Genomic DNA, 20,134 nt, shown 5'->3' on the forward strand with positions numbered 1-20,134 from the left:
TGCTATTGCTTCCTTTTTTCTCTTTAAAAACTTGGCCTTCTAGGTTTTAGCATATGCACTCCATCGCCCAGCATTTCTAAGAATAAAACTGAATTGGCAGTCAGCACTTGTCCTGTATGGCGTGTCCCCATTTTTGTCTCGCTGTTCCAGCTTATATTAAGGACACTCACCTGTGTGGCGATAACCCGGTGCGGATGTAGCGGCCGGTCTTCTGCATCCACTAGGCTTTCCTCAAGGCGCAGCATGTTGTACAGTGTTTCCCCAACCACCTGGGAACGTCGCCAACCATCACTGAGAGTGTGCCCAGCCGTTGAACTACTACGCCAAACGTGTGCACAGTAAAACTTCCCAGTGATCCTGGGCACTTACTGAACTGAGGGTTTTTGCTGTACCTGTATGGCTGATCCGACCCACATGCACACATGTGGCACTGATCTGCTTATTCAACACAACTGGTTGTTGAGAGGTGCTGCTATTTTTATGGAGTCATCTAAAATCATTTGAAATTCTGTTTTTGCAAGTGGGGCGCATAACTCGACTTGTTTACTTCCAAGCACTTGTTCACGTGGCCACGTCATGTCGTCTGCTACCTCCAAAGGGTGCATGAAGGCTATAATTATTTACAGCCACCCTTACCATGTTTCCTGTAGCTTAATGGGACTGACAACCAATTTTCATGGTACCCATATATATATATATTTTTTTTTGTGCAATGTAAAGCTTACCAGTCAGAAAACGCCCATGGAACATTCTTTATTAGAATCTTTCAATCTGCAATGAGGATGTAGTCGTTCAACGGAAGCATGCTGAAAACAGTGATAAGTAAGTGTGATATCGATTATACGGCAACATTTGACAGGCAGATGATAGGTGTGGCCGTAGCTGTGAGAAAGTATTATTTTGTTTATGAAGTCGATGTTCCTGTGATTCATTTTCTGAAGTGTTTAAGTATTTCTGCAATAATAGCCATGTCTTTTCATGGTCTCCTCTCCAACTGCTTTGGTACTTAACTAGTCAAAACGAAACCAACCTGGATAGAAAATGAAACTACACTTTCACACGTGATACACAGTTCAGCGTGTTGCCGCAGCCATGCGTGCGCTTTTCATTTCCAAAGCCCAAAATGAAGTGCGAGTGTCTAATAATATACCAACTGCAATTTTATGCAATAGTTATGCTATACTCAATAACAGTCGACTTACGTACAGTGATCTCATAGAATACATCCAAGCTACTAAAATTTCACCGCCAGGCCTCGCCACTTCCTGGTTTTTGAGACTTTGTTAGGCAATTTAAAGTTACAATTCCTACTTGAATTGTAAACAGCATGCTGGATTTCATCACTATAAATCATGGTCCTTTCATCTCCATAAACAACTTGCAACACATTCTGGCCAGTCGTCAGTCCCTTAAATATGGCCCCCAGCGACTGAAGTTCAGAATTTTTTTTTTTTTTTGCCTTTGGTTGTGTTTCCTTTATCAGTTGCGGTTTGCAAATTTCTGTACACTGGGGTGCACGCAGTCATAATTTCAGTATGGCCCCGTGCGGTGTCTCTTCTCGAGGTGACTGCTCAGTCGTTTTTTTCTCTATCTCGTTTCTGAAGTGCTCCTTTTTCTGATGAAACATAGTGTTACACTAAAGCTACAGAGAGAACGGAGGAAGAGGAGAACGAAGTGCGCTTGTCTTTGCAGCGGCTCGGTGTCGGCGCAGCCCCTTTTCACCAATTCATCTTTAAATAAATGCACCCCATCGTAACAGTTTCGGTGGAGGTGCGGGGTAAAACAATGGCGCCCCCGAAGAACGACGACGAACCACCCACAGAAGCGCAATCCATGGAGCTTCGCCGAAGTCGCTGAATTGCTGGTCTGCCACCACAGATGGCTTCTGACGACGACAACCTGCCACCTTCTTCAAGCTACCCAAAGCAGCCCTACATCAAACCACGAACCTTCGCCGGAAAAGCTGGGGAAGACGTGGACGAATGGCTCAGCTTTGCATCGGTGCATTCACGTCTTCCCCAGCTTTGCATCGCAGTTGCATATTATTACACCAGTTGACTTGCCATACAGCAGTTGGATAGGTACAAGGTAGTTTGTGTTTACTATCATGCATGTGGCTCCTACCATCTATGGGGTATTCGCCAAGAAATGGATGGATTGTCTTGAGGAAGAAAAAGAAGATTAAGGAGATGTATACAAAAATACTAGAATGAAAAACATCTATAGCATACCTGATCAGATCAAACAGGCTAGGTGACTGCATGTCACTGCCCTGTTTCAAATGGGATGCCAAAAGATCACCATCATCATCAGCAGCAGCACCGAATCATACCACTTGTCATGTTATGTGACATGAGCACTGCGTAACGTCAATACCTGTGTTTACTCTTTGATACCTTTCATGGCACCTCCTCGCAAGGTCTCCAAGTTTCTGCCCCATATGTTAGCACCGGTAGAATGCACCGATTGTACACCTTTTTCTTTTGTGATAATGATAAGCTTCCAGTAACGATCTGAGTATGCCTACACATTTCGGAGCCAGAGAGAAACTGCTGCACACGTGCTACGCTGCGACAGAGAGCAACAACGACATTACTGGCGCGGCCAATCACACAGCTCTTTCTCTCTCCTTTTTTTTTCCGCATGCACAAGGGGTTGCACCAGATGAGTTTTTGGCATACAGGCGTAAGACAGATGGACAAACCAGCTAGCCATATACAGCTCTGCTGTAAAAAAATATCTTGGTGACGATTCTACCGCGCTCATCAAGTAACAAAACCTGAGTCGATGCATACGTGTTGAAACAATGTTATGGAAGACACAAACACACACAGACATGCACGAAGCTGAGTCTTAGTGGCTAGTGCCTATCAGAGTCCAACGACACCTCCTTTTCATTGTCTACTGACCACAGAAAGTCATCTTCAGTTACATTTATTGCATTAGAAATGCGCTTTATGGAGGCTTGCACAACCATTGTCTGTAGGAGCGCATTGCACGCACCATGGAGCCACCTCGCAATGTCTCCAAGCGTCGCTTTCTTCAGACAACCCGTTCGATGGCTAGTTACCTTGCACTGAGCTTTTTTATCTTTCTTTTCTTTCTTTTTTCATTTTTGATCTTGAGCAGAATCAGTGATGATGATTATAATGCGCATGAAAATTTGAAGAATCTTTTATTTAAAGAAGTGTGTGTTAGAATCATGCAAATATGGTATACTGCTATAAGGTATACGCGTGCACAGCGTGCAAAATTGTGCGCTGCATGAAACGAAAAAAAATGGAACAGCTCGCGCGAGAGACTGTCAGCAGAAATGCACTGCTCAGCAAAAAGCAACGGGGAAAAATAAAAAAGAAGGTGGGGCCCATAACGTATGCGTCAAGTGATCCTCTATGGGAGAATGCAGGGAAGGAATTTCACTTGCAGAGGCTGAAGAGGGCAAGTGGAGAGGGTTTTAGGCTGGCGGTGAAGCTCATCTTCAGAAATCATGGGTTCACGGCACTGAAATATTTTTGTCGCAGCTATTCACGAACCAAACTGAAAAATTCTTGTGACAGAACGTTCCCTAGACAGTACATAACTGCCAGCCTATAACCAAAATTCGCTAGGTGGCCTGGCGAGGGGCTCTTTAAAAGCAAAGAAAATGACAGTCTCATCAGTTAAACATTTCCCATCATGAACTCACCCATGACATGGACTCAATGGTGTTAATGATTATGCAAGGTGTCTGCAAACGTGTTTAGTACGTGTACACATAACACTTTTTTTAACATGTGACTGCATTCTTTCTTGTTTAAATGCTGCCACTTGCACTGAAATAAATGTTTCTTCAGTCATGAAAGCACTACATTCTTGCAGTACCTTGCTTGGTGCCGTCTTTCTTTTGCACATTGTTTATAATATCTGCAGCAACTGCCGGGCAAGCTTACTTTTCCAAAAATGGTGTGCTTGTTCTGCAGGTCAGGGCAGGAGCCAAGGGTGAAGAAGAACTGGCTGCCATTGTCGTCAGCACCACCCGATGCCATGGCCACCAGGCCACGACGGACAAAGCGCAGCCGTGAGTGGAACTCATCCTGCGCACAATGTCAAACACATCAGGCACATTTTCCACTTCATTTTACAATGCACTGCATTCTGCTGTTTGCACCTATTTTGACAAGCACGTGCTGAGCAAGGGAAGAAAAGGTCACTAGTTTACTAGGGGCACTCGCGCGAAAAATTATGCAGGTCCATCCCACATGTTCGAATCTACGTAAAGCGAAGCTGTTAATTAAATCTTACACAACTAAAAGAGGCGCATACAATGGTCTTTACTTTCAAGCTGTGTAATCTATTGCAATGAGCAACAAGAATACGGTGATCTAAGGGGCATGATATTTTTTTTGGTCCGAAACATACAAAGTAACAGACATCCAAGTTGGAGAAAGCACACGGAAAGTTCATTGTCATGTTTAATTTAAATAATAAGGTAATGGAAAATGAAAGTAGGTGACCTGTGTGGTGCTTCACTCTCCTCACTCCCACTTTCTTCTTGGGTGCAAGATTAGCCCTGCAATAATGTTCGCCACTCCCATGTAATCTAGCAACTGCTACTGCCAAATTCAAGGCCCTTGCTATACAATGAGTGAGAAAGTGATCCAAGGGGCTTGTTTTTTATTAGTCATTACACATCCTAGTGTTGATAGCGTTGGCAAGTTTTGGCCATTACACTGCTCGTTGTGAAGTGCTATTTTTAAAAGCACACATGGAGCATTAGGAACAAGTAAGCAGTTAGTTCACATACATAGGCCTCCTTGGGGAGAGTGCAAATGATTGTTTAGCCAGTCAAGTTTTGCTCCCTGAGCAACATAGCTTGCTCTACATTGTAAGTTCTGATATTTCATGCTGCAATCACCACAATTTCATAAGAAATGTTTTGTTCAAGCGAATCTTCAGCTGCCATGACTTGCGCCAGACACAGAACTGCGCAAATTGATCATTAAAGTAGTCATAACACACAAGTAATGGTGTCATACAATACACAGTGTTGCAACAGCCACTGGACCTTTTGGCACAGTGTCCAACGTACATCTATATACTAGATATGGTATCAATTTTAACTGAGACCGTCAATATACATAGCAGAGCCAGCTTTATGCACATCATGAGATTGGTTAAAACACGTTGATAGAGTGGATCCGTGATAGAGTGGATAAGCGCGACTGAACGAGGATCATGAGATAGGGATCATGGGATATTCTGGCTAAAAATGACCAAACTAGTTTAATTTTTAATAAAATGGCTTTCCATATACGTATATTGCAGTATAAATCTGCTTCTAGCATTCAGATTTGTAACAGGCATTGTGCATTTGGCATGCTTCAAGCAACCAAGAAAAATATAAGGTCACTGAACAAGAGCATGTCTGCAAGACCCTGGGACATGTGCGACTAAACTGAAGTTACGATAAAGTGAAGACATCCAGAGGATTCATTGCACTGCTTTAAAAGGTCCCTCACCAAGCCACACAGCAAATTTTTGTTATGTATTGCAAGTTGTTACGTACCCTCTGTGGAGCATTCTACTGCAATAATTTTTCAAATTAGTTCAATAATAACCGAGATAGGAATATTTCAGTGCCATGAACCCATGATTTCAGGATGCAAGTGTCACCACCAACATAACACACTCTCTCCACTTGACCCTGTCTAGCCTCCACAAGCGAAATTCGTTTTCTGCATTCTCCTATACTGGAGCTAGAGTATCACGTGACGCACACATCACAGGCCCCACCTTTCTTGTTTTTTCTCTCACTTTTTTGCTGTGCGGTGCACTTCTGCTGATGGTCTCTTGCACAAGCTGTTGAGTTTGTCTCGTTTTACACAGCGCACGATTTTGCACGCTGTGCATGAGAACACGTAGCTAGTGGTATAAGTCACTGCTACACAAACACCGAGGCAGACGCAAGTGGATCACAGAGCATGATCATGTGCTGGAACGCAGTAGAAGATGACATAGTTTCACTCTCTGTGTGCATGACTACGACATGGGAACAAGCAGACGAAAAGGGAAGTACATCACTCTAGCCATGGTACGAAGTAAAACAAAGACACTCAGACATTCAGTTTGTAGATTTTATTATTTCTCTAATCATTAATTCGTCTATTGAAGCAACAGATCAAACAAATAACTGCTGTTGCCTTGAATAAATCTCAAAGTCACATGCCACTGTGAGTGACGTCAGAGCACAACGAACTACGTAGGCATGCTTCTGCGATTGACGTCAACTCTCCGGCTGGGAGCACAGTGCCTGTAAGGAGAAGGGCACAGGGCGTATGAAACTTCTGCTCTTTTTGCAGCATGTAGCAGTGTAATACTTTGCAGGCACAATCGTTATCAGGCATTGTATGCACTACACTTGCCCGTTCGAAATGGCCTGACCTGGTGAGCAGCCATTTAAGCATGTTGTGACAAGCTTATTGATTCTCGTATTTCCTCAACCACTGTAATAAAAAAAAAAATTAAATTATGAGGTTTTACGTGCCAAAACCACTTTCTGATTATGAGGCACGCCGTAGTGGAGGACTCCGGAAATTTCGACCACCTGGGGTTCTTTAACGTGCACCTAAATCTAAGTACACGGGTGTTTTCGCATTTCGCCCCCATCGAAATGCGGCCGCCGTGGCCGGGATTCGATCCCGCGACCTCGTGCTCAGCAGCCCAACACCCTAGCCACTGAGCAACCACGGCGGGTGCAACCACTGTAATCAAATTTTTAGGTATGTAGACGGTTCTTCACTTGTTTTTAATCCTCCTCAAACTGGTAATTGCACCCCTGTGGTCGAAGCTGTTGTAGACTTTTTGAAAAGCATTCCTCATGCCTCAAATTCACACACAAGGTGCCAAGAAGGGGACGTTTGCAGTTTCTTGCCATCTCACTCATTTTAAATAACGAGCATGTATGTTGGATGTATCAGCCACATTCCAAAAAAGAGATTGTGCCAATTCAGAAGTGGTAGAAAGAGGGATCTCTCTGGGTTGCTTGTGTGCCGTTCTCAGCAAATCGGGCTGGCACAAGATAGCCATGAGTGCAACTGGCCAGCTAGAATGCCTGAAAAAGGCTGGCTGCTTGCAAAAAAATGGTTGCAGTAGGTGTTGAAAGCCTCATCAAAGAGCTAAAGGTGGCCAGGAAAGGAGGGGAGGCTGTGACAAAGCAGCCTAATAAGTGGCCTTTGGTTGTGCCCTGCGTGCACAACCCCTTGCACTGTCCAAAGACAGTGACTGCAAAGTGCGGTGTTGCCATAGTCCTGTCCCCACAGTACGGCTACAGCCACATCCTTGACTTGCAGCATGATTATGATGAGTACTGTTATGATCGACCTGTCAAGTATGAGAGACATTCAGGCATACGTTCCCATGACAAGATGATTTGCCTCGTCCCAGCAAAGGCAGAAAAGCCTGGACATCGACCAAGGGGGTGTCCCCATGTTGACATAATTGCCCTCTTCTCCAGAGTTCTGGAATTCACAGTTCTGGAATTCCAAAACTGGAAAAAGAGCTATAGCGTTGCACTGTTTGAAATTATCTCTTCAGAAGTCGTGCCCGCACCTAATGCAGAAAAGTTTTGAGAATTAGGCCAGCTGACTTTTGGCGGCGGGGTTCCCCTATTCGGTCTTGATTGTTGTGTCCGAGACCCTCCTTCAGAAGCTAAAACAAGGAACACGAAGAAAAGATGACTGTCGGAAGACCAACAAGCCTTTCGTTGTGCATACCTGCACAAGACTTCGCACAGTTTGAAGAAGGTAGTCAACAGGCATGGGGTGTCCGTTGTTTTTTCGGCACTCAACAAGCTGGCGCAGTTATGCCCACATATCTGCAACTCTAAAAAAAGAGGTTGTCAGCTAAAACATGAAAAACCATTCATCAAGTGTTCCACAGGAGTGGTCTACGCCATTCCCCTGAAGTGTGGAAAGGCTTATGTCAGCCAAACCGGCCGCTGCGTTAATGAACACTAGGGGGGTCATGCCCAAAATTCAAGTAACTTATAGGACAAGTACGCACATTTGGTCGCACACGTAATTGAATGCACAGGTTGTGAGGCTCGATTGGGAGAGACGAAGATTCTCGGTAAGAGTACCAACACGACGGCGCGCGTCAGTTTGGAAGCGTTCCACATACAGAAATATGGCAGCAAGTGTGTAAGCACCCCCTCTGTATCGCTTTTTGCTGCAGAGCTTCAATTTTTGGAAGCGACTGCTTACTGATTTGACTGTATTTTAGTATCCCTCGCCTTTTTTCGAGTGTTTTTCTAGTTTTCTTGTTTTTCTTGCGTCTGTTTCCGTTGGCTGCCGGCACGTTGGTTCATCGATGCGCAATGTAATTTTCCCCGATTGTATTTCCCTCTTCCCTTCTGCCTTTCCCCTTATATAAGGCATCCGTCTCCTGTCAATAAAATTTTGTTGACAATCAGCGCTTGTGTCTCGTGCTTGTTACTTCGTGGATGCATGTGTTGGTGCTATTACAAATTTTATTTCAAGTATGCACCAACTCACCCAGAAAGAAGTTTTAATGAGTGAAAGCGTGCGAGAGTGAGCCGGCAAATTCTGTTCAATCTCGCGTGTGTGAGCGAGGAACGCGCCCTCTCCTGTAGCGTGTGAGGCCGGGGTGTCACGCAAGGGAGGAGGGGCATCCTTGTCCAGTAACTGCTAGGGTGCCTCGATGTCTTCCTCGCCTGCTGCTCCGTAGAGAGTGGAGACAATTGCAGCCTGCACTACAGTGTTGGCCACAAAAATCACAGACTCCATAGTAAATGCATTTGGTGGACGCCAAAGGGACGCGTTGCTGGCGCTCGTATGTCTTGAAAGCCATCTGCGACATGGCGAAAGTATGCACATGCACAGGCCTCACCGTCAAAGCGATCTGCAATGCTAGCTGAGCGCATGCAGTGCCAGTAGCTTCATATGCACTGTGCTTTCGACATTTCGTTCGGGTTCAAGTGACAGATGCCCGGAGGTCAATTGGCTCGCGGCTGCTGCTGCAATTCCAAACTCCAGTGTTTTTACAGACAGTTTCCACTGTCATCGAGCAAGACATGTTCATGTTTTCCTGTGCGCGCTTGACGCCAGGCCACCACAGTGCATTGCGTTGATAAATCACCTTTCATGGCAGCGCCACCACACCTTCGTCGTCGTCGCGGGTTGAAGGTTGTCTCTGCAGACCCCACACGCCTGCACCAGCATTTCCCCACTCGTACTATCTCCAGTAGTAGCTGCCGGGTGGCCGGTCTTTCTGCAGCCTTGCAATGTGTCCCTCACGTGCTGCTCTGCACTGTCATGCCCCCACTTGTCAGAACAGCGGCTGAACAGCTCCAACAAAATGCTAGTCGCGCTGAAGCAAGGCGGGCTCGCATACGTGCTCAGACGCAGGAATTACGTGCTGCTGCGCGTGCAAGGCACGCTGCAGCTCAGCGCGAGAGGCACCAAGACGCAGCGCGAGAGGCACCAAGACGCAGCCCTGCGGGAACACAAGGCCGAGGTGAGGCGAAAACGTCGACAGGACCCTGCCGTTTCCAAGCACAAAGCCAACGCACAACGTGCCCGCCGTGGGGATGCTGGAGTGCACGAACACGAGGCCATCATGAGGCGACAACGTTCACAAGACTGTGCAGTTCGGGAGCACGAAGCAGACGCACATCGTGCTCGCCGTGAGGATGCCGCAGTGCTGGAACATGAGGCTGACCCGAACCGGCAACGCTGACAAGACCGTGCAGTTCTCGAGCATGAAGCAGGCGCGCATCGTGCCCGCCATGAGAATGATGCAGTGAGAGAACACAAAGCTGACGTAAGGCGACAGCAGCGCTTGACCCAAGTGACCACCTCCTGCCCACAGACACATTTAGCGGCAGCTACCATGCATTTCGAAAGGCAGTTCTGCGATTACCCATTCAGATATGCCGGTGATGTTTGTGATCATCTTTGGTTTAAAGTTGACCTGCCCCTATCTGCATTGCTCACGTGCCCCTGCTCACTGATGAGTTTCCAAAGGAGGATGTGCATTCCTTTGAGTTATGCTCAACATGCCACGATGCACTGCAAAGCCGCTTGGACTTATTCATGTGCGGTGACTTGCGCCAGCTGCCCCGGTCCGCACCAGCGAACTGTACAAACACAGTAAAACGAGCATCATCTTCAACACCGACGTCACTTGGCATTACTTTTCCTACTTCTTGCCTGTGCAAGTCATCCACCAGAGTGACGCCAGAATCTCCACCGCAGAAGTTCCAATCGGTCGGCCGAAGTGAACGAACGTGTCGTCGGCGCGTTCCGCAACCACCGAGACTACGCGACCTTCACCGAACGCCCTTGACCGCCCTTGCCCAGGCCGCTTTCGCCGGGAGTCATATGGGAAGCGGCTTTCTCGCCGTTTCCCACCGACCGCTTTTTCTTCCCGGGACTTTGTTGCCGCTCCCCGCGCCTCTACAGCTCTGAAGCAGTTCCAACGCGGCTACCCCTGCCAGGGCCATAGCTGCCTTGGCATGTTTTCTACACCATGAACCAAGAGCGCCAAGCGACCAGCTCTTACAAGGCCCATGTCCTAAACGGGCGTGCAAAGGGCCTTCGGCCAATTCACCGCTCTGTTTCGATGGAGCATTTATCTACTGCAACGTCATTTTCCAACGAGAAGGAGACGCAATCGGTGACGGAGAACGCCGCCACGCGTTCCTCGACAACAACGAAGATGCCCGAGGTGGATACCGCGGGAGCGGCCGCCGATCCCATCGTCACCAATTTTCCCCCCAACAGCGAGAGGTGGACACTCCGACCAGGGAAAGAATGGAGGAAGATGCTGCCCCGAACATTTACGACGACAAAACTGACGACTACACAGGTGGCTGTTGGAAGACAGTCATACATAAGCGACGCATCCGTCAAACGCGCGCTAAGACGCAAACCTCCGAGAACATCTTGGGCATTCCGGACACCTCCAAGCCTACCGCTCCTCCAGTCTCGCATCGGCCTCTTGTTTCTGTCGCGGCGCGCTGAGTGCGCCATTAGTCGGTGCTGTTCTCAGCGCCTAGGTGTACGGGTCCAAAGCGCGGTCTGATAACTCCCAACTACGCTGGACCTGCTGCTCCGCGAACGATGCCGACGCGTCGACTCTAGACGAGTGGGAAGTGATCGCGCCGCCGTTCCACGCGCAGCGAGGCTCGAGTGACAGCACCGCGGGTGGAGGCGGACGGTATGCTCGCGCCGCGAGGATGTCCCCCTGGATGCGCTTCGCCTCGGCGGCGAGTTCGTCTAGGTCTGTAAACCTACATCCTCTGAAGTAGGCCGCGAAAGTGGGGTGTGCCTGCCGTGTGACACACTCAACTTCCTCTGCATCGGTGGCGTGAGGGTTCGCGAGACAATAAAGTTCGTCCATCGCTTGAACATATTCCAGCAGGGACTCGTCCGGATGTTGGGTACGAAGCTCCAACTCTCTCCTCAAACGCCACTCGTAATTGGGCAGAAGAAATTCCTCGCGGAAGTTCGCGCGGAACTCTTCTACCGTGCGGCATCGGTGTCTGGTCAGTCGGAACCATCGAGACGCCTGGTCAGTCAGTGAAACCGGGATCACGCGCGCGACTAGTTCGGCGTCTGAAAGCCCGGTATTAGATTCGTCGGACGATCCTACCGCTGTCAAGCAGATGTAGGACTCGTCGGACTACCTCGCCGCTGCCACCATTTGAAGGAGTCGAAGGTCGTAGAGATGAATTCGGTGAACAGGATTTATTTGCAGATTAACATATTTTAAGACAAGACATACATCGGCAGTCTAGCGCGATTCCCATATGGAGCCCGCAAGATTAACATTCAGCAAACAGCATTCGAGCACACAGCTCACTACTACATTTTGAGCATAACAACGAGCACTCAGCTCCCAATGACGAGCACGACACGAGCATGCTCTAGCAGCCGGCAAACGCTGCTTATAAGCTCTCCGCTTGACGTCATCGTTCGGCGTGGACGGAGCACGAGTGGTCGGGAATGTTCGTCCAATCATTGTAAACTTGCCGCCGCCCCGCAGTATGGCCCACACACACTAATGCACACAAGTTCGAGCCCACACACAAAGGCTCCGGAGTCGACGTCAGAGGGCTTTGTAGAACTCTCAGTACAGCATAGCGCGCGGTGTCGTCGACCGAGGGCCTCGTAGAACTGTGCTCCGTCCCGGGTGGTGCGGCGGCGTACCACATTCCAGAGCTGACTGTGCGCCACGTGGCTGCCGGCCATCCGCAGTTCTCGGAAGGCGCCTCGTCTGGGGGGCTTGGAACACGTGCAGCGGGCTGAAAGCTGGCACGTTGCCACCCCGTACGGCCATTCCTAACACCGGTTGCCTGCTGGTAATGCAGCAGACGGTCGAGGTACTCACTTGCACTCGTGCGATCGTGGTACCCACTGTAGGTAGGCATGTCTACCTTAATCCGTGGTCGCTCGCTCCGCGACGAGGCCTGCATTGTGCCTTGCAAGGCGCCGGCTAAGCTCTGCATGATTGGCAACGCGTTTTGCAGCATTGCCTCGCTCGACGGCAAACTCGCACCCAAGGGGCCGGATGCCTCCGCCGCCCGAGTCGAGTTATTTAGTGGCATGTGTGCCTCTGTGTCCGCATCGCGAAGCGGCGAGGGGCTCGACGTGGTACGCCTCGTATCAAGGTTAACCTCTGTCCACGTGGTGTTTGTGCCAGCCTGACTGTTCTGCGTGAAACACTCAAAACCAAAGCTGCCGGTTTGTTCAGCAGCTGCCGCCGCGTTAGCAATAGGCTGCTGACTTTGCGACGCTACATTTGACAACACGAACAAATCTGAGAGGTCAGACAAGCCAGCCGCCATTGTTTGCTGAAACGTGGGTAGTCCTGGCGCCAACACACACCCGAAGACTAGCCGTGTTGCCGAATTCGATCCACGTTGGTAGCGCCAAAATGTGGGGGTTCCACTCTGCGTGCGGCTAGGGCTGAAGGCGAGCTCCGGCTCTAGCCCCACGCAGTCGCTTTGTGTACTCCCCAACCCGTAGCGCGGGAACCGCGGCTACGTCGGGTTCGAACGAATAAGGCAACCAGCGGCGTCAACTGTAAGAACGTTTATTGCTACCGGCAATAAAGAACACTGGCAGAGGGATGTCCTCTCTGTAATAGTAATAAATAGGCTGGCCTCGTTGCCCGGGATAGTCAGGCAACGTGGTCTCCGGCAGGTTAGGGGTCCGGCCTCATAGAGAGCGTCTCTCCCGGTCGCGCTGTTTTGTACCTTTTTACCTGGGCGAGGGGAATTTCCTCCTCGCCCGTAAGCTACCCGCCCGCGAGTGGGGGAAGAAGGACGCGCGCGCGTCGCGAGAGCGAGGGAGAATCGGGAGAGGGCATAGTGCGCCTCTCCCCTGTCTATGCCGGCGCTCGACGCGACGGCGCGGGGGAAGATGGGCGCGTGTGCTCCCCACAACGAGTACAGGGACGATGTCTTGACACTCCTCAGAGAGCTAGAGAAGTATTTCATACCCACAGGCCCGCCGCCGCAGTACCCTGACTATCCTTATGTAGGCGAGGCAAACGAATTGCTCGATGCGGACATCACATCTGACGAGGCGCGGGTGGTCCTACAAGACCTACGCCGCAACACGGCACTGGGAGCCGACCACATCCGATTCGCCACCCTTCGTAACCTCAGTGACGCGGATATTAACCACCTCACCCATATCTTCAATGATTGCTGGCGCAAAGGCATGCTTCCCCTAGCATGGCGACACGCCGACATAACACTGATCCCCAAACCGGGCAAGCCTGTTAAGGTTGAAAACTTACGACCCATTTCCCTAACATCCTGCATTAGTAAGCTCATGGAGCATGTACTCTTGCGGCGTCTGCAGCCCTTCCTCGAAGAAAAATCATTCTTTTCTAACTCTCAATTCGGATATTGGGCTCATCTGTCTGCCAAAGATGTGCTTTTACAATTGCGGGAGGAAGTCATAGGACCTCCGTTGTCCGCCCAAATGAGAACACTCATCGCCTTAGACCTAAAAGGGGCATTCGATAATGTTGAACATGATCTCATCCTTCGCAATGTTGCACATTCACATTGTGGAATTCGTATGTACAACTACATCCGCGCATTTCTTCGAGATCACACAGCCACCGTAGGAATGGGACCGCATTGATCCGGTACAATTTGCCTTGTAGGACGTGGGACACCCCAGGGCTCAGTTCTTTCCCCTACTCTATTCAATATTGCGCTCGCAGGGCTCCCCCGGCTACTCGACCAGATCCCTGATGTCGCCCATGCTATTATTATGCAGACTACATTACTATATGGTCGACACGGGGTTCCGACGGAGCCATCCACGACCGAATGCAGCAAGCAGTCGATACAGTTTCCGAGTACGCAAGAAAATGCGGCTTCAGATGTGCTCCGGAAAAGTCGGAGCTCATAACCATTCGCCCCCGGAGCCGTTCCGCCTATCACTGTGTATGTGGATGGCACACCGATACCACAGGTTAATCGTGCTCGTATTCTCGGCCTACACGTCCAAGCAGATGGCAGGTCAAACTACACTGTTTCCCTTCTATCCAGACAGATTGAGCGAATTCTGGCCATGATCTGGAGGGTCTCCAACAGGCGCTCGGGCCTTCGAGAAGAGGACCTGCTGCGCGTGGTGGAGGCATGTGTGATCAGCCACCTTACATACCATCTCCTATTTCAGCGGTTGACCCAAGCGCAACAACTTCGCATAGACGCAATGATTCACAAAGCGACGAAGCTGGCCCATGGCCTCCCGAACTATACTTCCACACGCCGTCTCCTTAACTTAGGGACACATAACACACTAGGCGAGCTGCTAGAGGCACATTGGGTCAGCCATCGCCAGCTCTCTCACTGCTCTCGCCATTCAAATATTACCAATAAAGATGTTTTACTCTCTCTCCACCGCACTATCAAAGATCGGCAATGGTCGTGCACTGGAAATTGACGAAGTCGACATGTTTCAGGCCCACTTCGTTTCCAAATACAACGCAAACTACAGCTGTCCTCACGCCGTGAGGCTGTTCTACTCCAACAAGGACACCGAGGTGTAGAATACGCAGGACACTCTCCAAGATGTGGACACTATTCATGAGGCAAATGCAGATGCTGACTGTAATAGCGATGCTGACTGTGAGAGCACAAACGTCGGCTACAGTTGCTTACCACTGCTGAAGTTGGTAAACTCTCATGAAAAGGCGTATTATGCTTAGGAAAGCTCTACATACTTACCCTCAACATTGACGTATTCGACGGCTTGGTTAATGGAGCGGTGGGTCATATCAAGCGCAGGCAAATGAACGAAATGGGCCTCTCCCAAACGTCTTTGGCTACACTTTCACTCTCAAGCGACTGGCGACATTGCTTGCCTCAAGTCCAGGCCTATTCGTCAAGCTGCTAATTCTGTCATTCCTGTCAATTCTGTTCGGATCAAACTGCGCACTGCCACTGTGACTTTGGACAAGAAAACAGGTATGTCCTGCCATCGCAAGCAGTTCCCTATATTGCAAGCGAGCGCTGTCATTATACATCAATCTCAGGGTGAAACACGCAGTGAAGTGCAACATGATTGTCACGGGCATCATCCACAGAAGCTCATTTACGTTGCTCTAAGTTGAGCCACCACTTTGGACAGACTGTACTAAATGAACACAGATGAAGACTTCACTCGTAAACTGGGATACATAGCGCAATAATGACACAAGGACGAAGCAGGAACATGGGACGAACGCTAAACAACTGTGTTCCTGCTTCGGCTTTGTGTCGTTCTTGTGCTATGTATCCCAGTTTACGATTGAACTACCAACACGCCCAAACTTCTTCCCTGCTGAAGACTTCACCTTGTACCATGGCAGAGGAAACCTCGACCAGGCCTTCTTGGGCAAATTTCGTCGATTGCAAAACAATCCACTCTATACCATCACTGCCAAGTGCTTTGTCGTCCTCCACTCACACCGCACACCTTAGCACTATGCAACATCAACATATGCTCATTGCCTGCACACGGCTTCGATGTCTTGCACGACCAGGTCGTCTGCGAGGTACCACAACTTTGCTTATTAGAAACGTGGACAGACACTGCCGTCGATATGCAATTGCGTTAGCCTCAACAAATGACATGATCGCCAAGCTGCTGGAGTGGCCGCTTACGAACACTTTGATGGAACCATGCTTTTACTGTGAAGCATTCCCTACAAACTCAACCTACTGCCCCAGATGAGTTGTGGCGATGCGTGTGCCATTCAAACATCACAGGGCTTCATCGTTGCAGCAGTCTACCTCTCACCAGGAAACTCGCGGACCAACGTCACTAACTTCTTGCTGCACAACTTCCGTGCAATGTGTTTTGAGGATGCGCCGCTGATCATTGCTGGAGACTTTAATGTCAATGTGCTTCGACATGAAAACAAGTGGCTTGTCGCGTTCCTTGATACCAACCTTGGACTTCGCTACCTGAAAGACGTCACACAGCCGACTGCATTCAACACCTGCTTGGATCATGTGTTTGGAAAGGGTGTTGCCTCCCCAGTGCACTGCCTACCATTGCCAACCTACTTCAGTGACCACAAGGCAGATGTCATGGTCGTAGAGTGAAATGTGTTCCAGTTATATTCACATGTGTTTACATTCTTATAATACTATATTGCGATAACAATTATATGGACACTCCAGGCGCATTTCTGCCGTTGCCATCACCATGAGGTTCCATATGAGTGAAAGCATGCAAGGATGAGCCGGCGAACACAATTCAATCTCGCATGCGTGAGCGAAGAACGCGGCCTGGATGTATGCCCTCTCTTGTCGCGCCCGAGGCAGGGGGGTCAGGCGAAGGAGAAGAGACATTCTTCTCCGGCGGCTGCTAGGGTGCCTCGATGTCCTCCTCACCCGCCGCTCCATACAGAATAGAGACAACTACAGCGTCTACTACGGCGTTGGCCACACGAATCGTGGACGCCATAGCAGACGCCTTGGGCGGCCGCCCTAAGGGCATATTGCCAGTGCTCGTGTTCTTGAAAGTGATCTGCGACGTGGTCAAAGTGTGTGTCTGCGTGGGCCTCATCTTCAAAGCAACCTGCGATGTTTGCTGAGTGCACATATTGCTGGTAACTTTGTATTTGCTGTGTATTCAATGTTTTGCTCACAATGACGTGAGATGCATGAAGGTCAATTCACTTGCTGCTGCCGCGATTCCTCACTCCAGAATTTTCATAGTGAGTCTCCGCACTCAAGTGAGATGTGCTCATGTTTACTTGCGCGCACATGACACCGTGCTGGTTAATTTAGTTCAAACATATTGACGGGCTAGTTGGTTTGAATCCATGATAGAATGTGTAAGCGCAACTGAACAAGGACATAGAAAGAAGCAGACGCACTAGGGCAGCGCTCCTACGTCCTAGTTGAGTCACACTTACACATTCTATCATTGTTAATTTAGTTAGTAAGCGAATGTTTACAAGTTTATACGGCCAATAAAACTACCATCCTTACTTCATACAGCTATCTACAACATAATTTGCTATCGCAGTCGGTGCTTCGCCTTTCGGGGAGAACTGCAAATTTTTTTTTTCTTTGCTTTCTTCTGCACAGCTGGTGCCACTACCACTGTGGATGTGCAGACAAGAGCAACATCTGGTGGTGCCTCAAGGTGGCTTCTTCCGTTCTCTTCCTCACACTATCTTTGCTCTCACCGCATTTCATCCCACGCTGCGCTCTGCCTTTGCTCTTTCATCTTTCCCTATGCTCATTGGCTCAGTTACACCGCCGAGGCACGGCAATGCTCAACGCAGGAGCCTAAGAGCTGTGCTCCAAAAGCAGTTCAATGCTTCAGAAAAATGCTGGGTGAACTGGAATATGCTGGTGATAAACAGAATGAAAGTACTTTTTACACTCAGTTTCTATTTACCTGCACTGGATAAGGACATGAGGAACTGTAAGGCTGTCGCCACACGTTCAACAAGACGGAGGACCACTTCCAGTCAGTAGGTAACAGTGGATGTCGAAGGTATCACCTATTCTTATTCGGCAAAGGAGCACTTGTTTGTATTGTGCTGTTCTCTCCTATATCCAGTGCCCTAATTTAGGCTTGATCAAGTGGAGTTTATTGGGTACATGAACATCCTACTATTTCTGCCAGTGCTTCTTCAGCTAATGACATAGGTATGGTTTAAGGTCTGTGGCTGGAATGGGTATGTTTGTGTTAGTGTCACTAAAAGCTTCTGCGGTGATGTTCTCATCAGCAGCTTCACTGCCTTTTATTCTACTGTGACAAAGTACCCAGTATAGGATGATAACTTGTTTGCCCATATAAGTTGAACATATCAGTGCATATAGTTCGATGAAGTCTGTTGTTGTTTTCGTAAGTTTATTAGGGCTTAGACTACACTCAATGAGTACGTGAACACAATAGCCCTAGTGAGATTCATTTGCTTTATGTGTTTAACTGCAGAAAGGATTACATATGCTTCCGACGTGAAAATACTTGTATATGGACTCAATGTACCAGGTATTAAAAACAATGGTCCTAGAGCTGCGTAAGCAACACCAGCAGGAGACTTCAAAGCAGCTGTATAAAATTCAGCACAGGAATACTTATCCTGAAGTTCAAGAAAATGTGAATGTATGTGTGCTTCAGGAGCTCATTTTGATATTTCTATGAAAGACATCACACTGGATAGTCTACCACTCCCAAGGCAGTGGGAAGCCAAGTAGAAACCATTAGGGCATTAGAACGTTTCTTCTGACACTGCTCCCAACCGGAGGGAAAGAGGAGACCTAGCGGCTGGGCAGTTACGAAACAGCCTGGCCGTGAACAAATTGTGAGTAATTGAATGGCACAGATTATCTGTCTGATTTCCCCTTCAAAGCACAGGAGGAGCTTATGTATGTCCTTTGGAAGTGTAGAGACCATTCATTACACAATGTACATGCTTTGTACAGGACTATGCGAAGAAGGGATAGTAGTTTTATTGGCTGTATAAAGTTGTAAACATTTCTTTACTAACTAAATTAACAAGCACAGTGTCACGCGCACACGAGTAAACATGAACACATCCCACTTGATGACCGTGGAAAGTTTCTGTCAAAATGTTGGAGTGAGGAAGCGCAGCAGCAGCGAGCAAATTGACCTTCGTGCAGTCTCTCGTTTCAAGGCAAACTAAACGTCAAAAGCACAGCACATGCGAAGCTACTGGCACTGGGTGCACTTTGTCCACATTGCAGATCGCTTTCAAGATAGGGTGCCCACGCCGTAAGCAGCAGCTGGCGAAGTGGAACCTTCCCTCCCCTCCCTCATGCTTCATGCACAAAAGAAAGGCACGCTTCCACTCCACCTTCCTCCCTCTCGTGTGCGATATTGAGCGGCGATTGTTGGCTGACCCTCGCAACTCAATTGTCAGCCTGTGTCAACATGGCAAAGGTCCATTTTACATGGCCGATTTCCTGAAAAGTTGCCGCTAATTTCGTTTGCTGTAGCAAATAGTTCATTGTAGCACGGTCCATTAAAAGTGAACTTCGTTGCATTAATAAAATAAGTAGAGCAAACTAAAGCTGAAATATGGTCCATTATATCCAAAAGTCTGTTATATGTGGGCCATGGTAACAAGCTAGGCTGTAATCACTCTTCATGAAGTTCTATAGCATGATCTAGTACTACACCTCCCTTGTAGAAATAGAGGATGCACATACCTTTTGGGGGGTTTAGTTTGAAACTGTTCTCGCCCGCCCACTTAGACAACTTATTTATGCCAAGCTGCACTTGTTGTCTGCAGATACAAAGATTAGCTGCTTTGTAACCCATTTGGATGTCATCCGCATATATCGTGGGGATGCGCGACTCTCACGCGTCCCCTGATACGTTGTTTTCCCGCATAGCTCCCGTCTCCTGTAATCCGGCTTCGCCGCGTGGCCTGGGGCCCGCAGCAGTCGGTGGTTGAAGCGCAGTACGAGAGATGGCGCGAGTGTTGCGCTGCTAACGCCACCTCATGGTGGGGTTACTTGGGTGCGGAAAGGAGAAAGCGCTTCCTCTTTGATTCGAAATCGGCAAGCTGCACGGATGTTCCGCAAGTGCGCCAATCCATGCTTTTGCGAGACCGTTTCGTGAGGCCACGTTCGAAC

General features: G+C 48.7%; 1 protein-coding gene across 4 annotated transcripts in view; it reads right to left on the reverse strand.

Moving 5' to 3' along the window:
* The window catches only part of LOC135916715 (spliceosome-associated protein CWC27 homolog), a 315,399-nt gene that overhangs the window by 201,168 nt on the left and 94,097 nt on the right, over positions 1-20,134 (reverse strand). For 3 of the 4 annotated variants that reach the window (XM_065450157.2, XM_065450159.2, XM_065450161.2), the window contains exons 3-4: positions 3,930-4,073; positions 171-269 (exon numbers count right to left, since the gene is read on the reverse strand). In XM_065450157.2, coding sequence (XP_065306229.1) covers positions 171-269; positions 3,930-4,073 — 243 coding nt within the window. The remainder of the gene's footprint in view (positions 1-170; positions 270-3,929; positions 4,074-20,134) is intronic. The other variant, XM_065450158.2, reaches the window with a different exon arrangement.

Source organism: Dermacentor albipictus, chromosome 3 (assembly GCF_038994185.2).
Source record: "Dermacentor albipictus isolate Rhodes 1998 colony chromosome 3, USDA_Dalb.pri_finalv2, whole genome shotgun sequence".
Lineage (NCBI taxonomy): Eukaryota > Metazoa > Arthropoda > Arachnida > Ixodida > Ixodidae > Dermacentor > Dermacentor albipictus.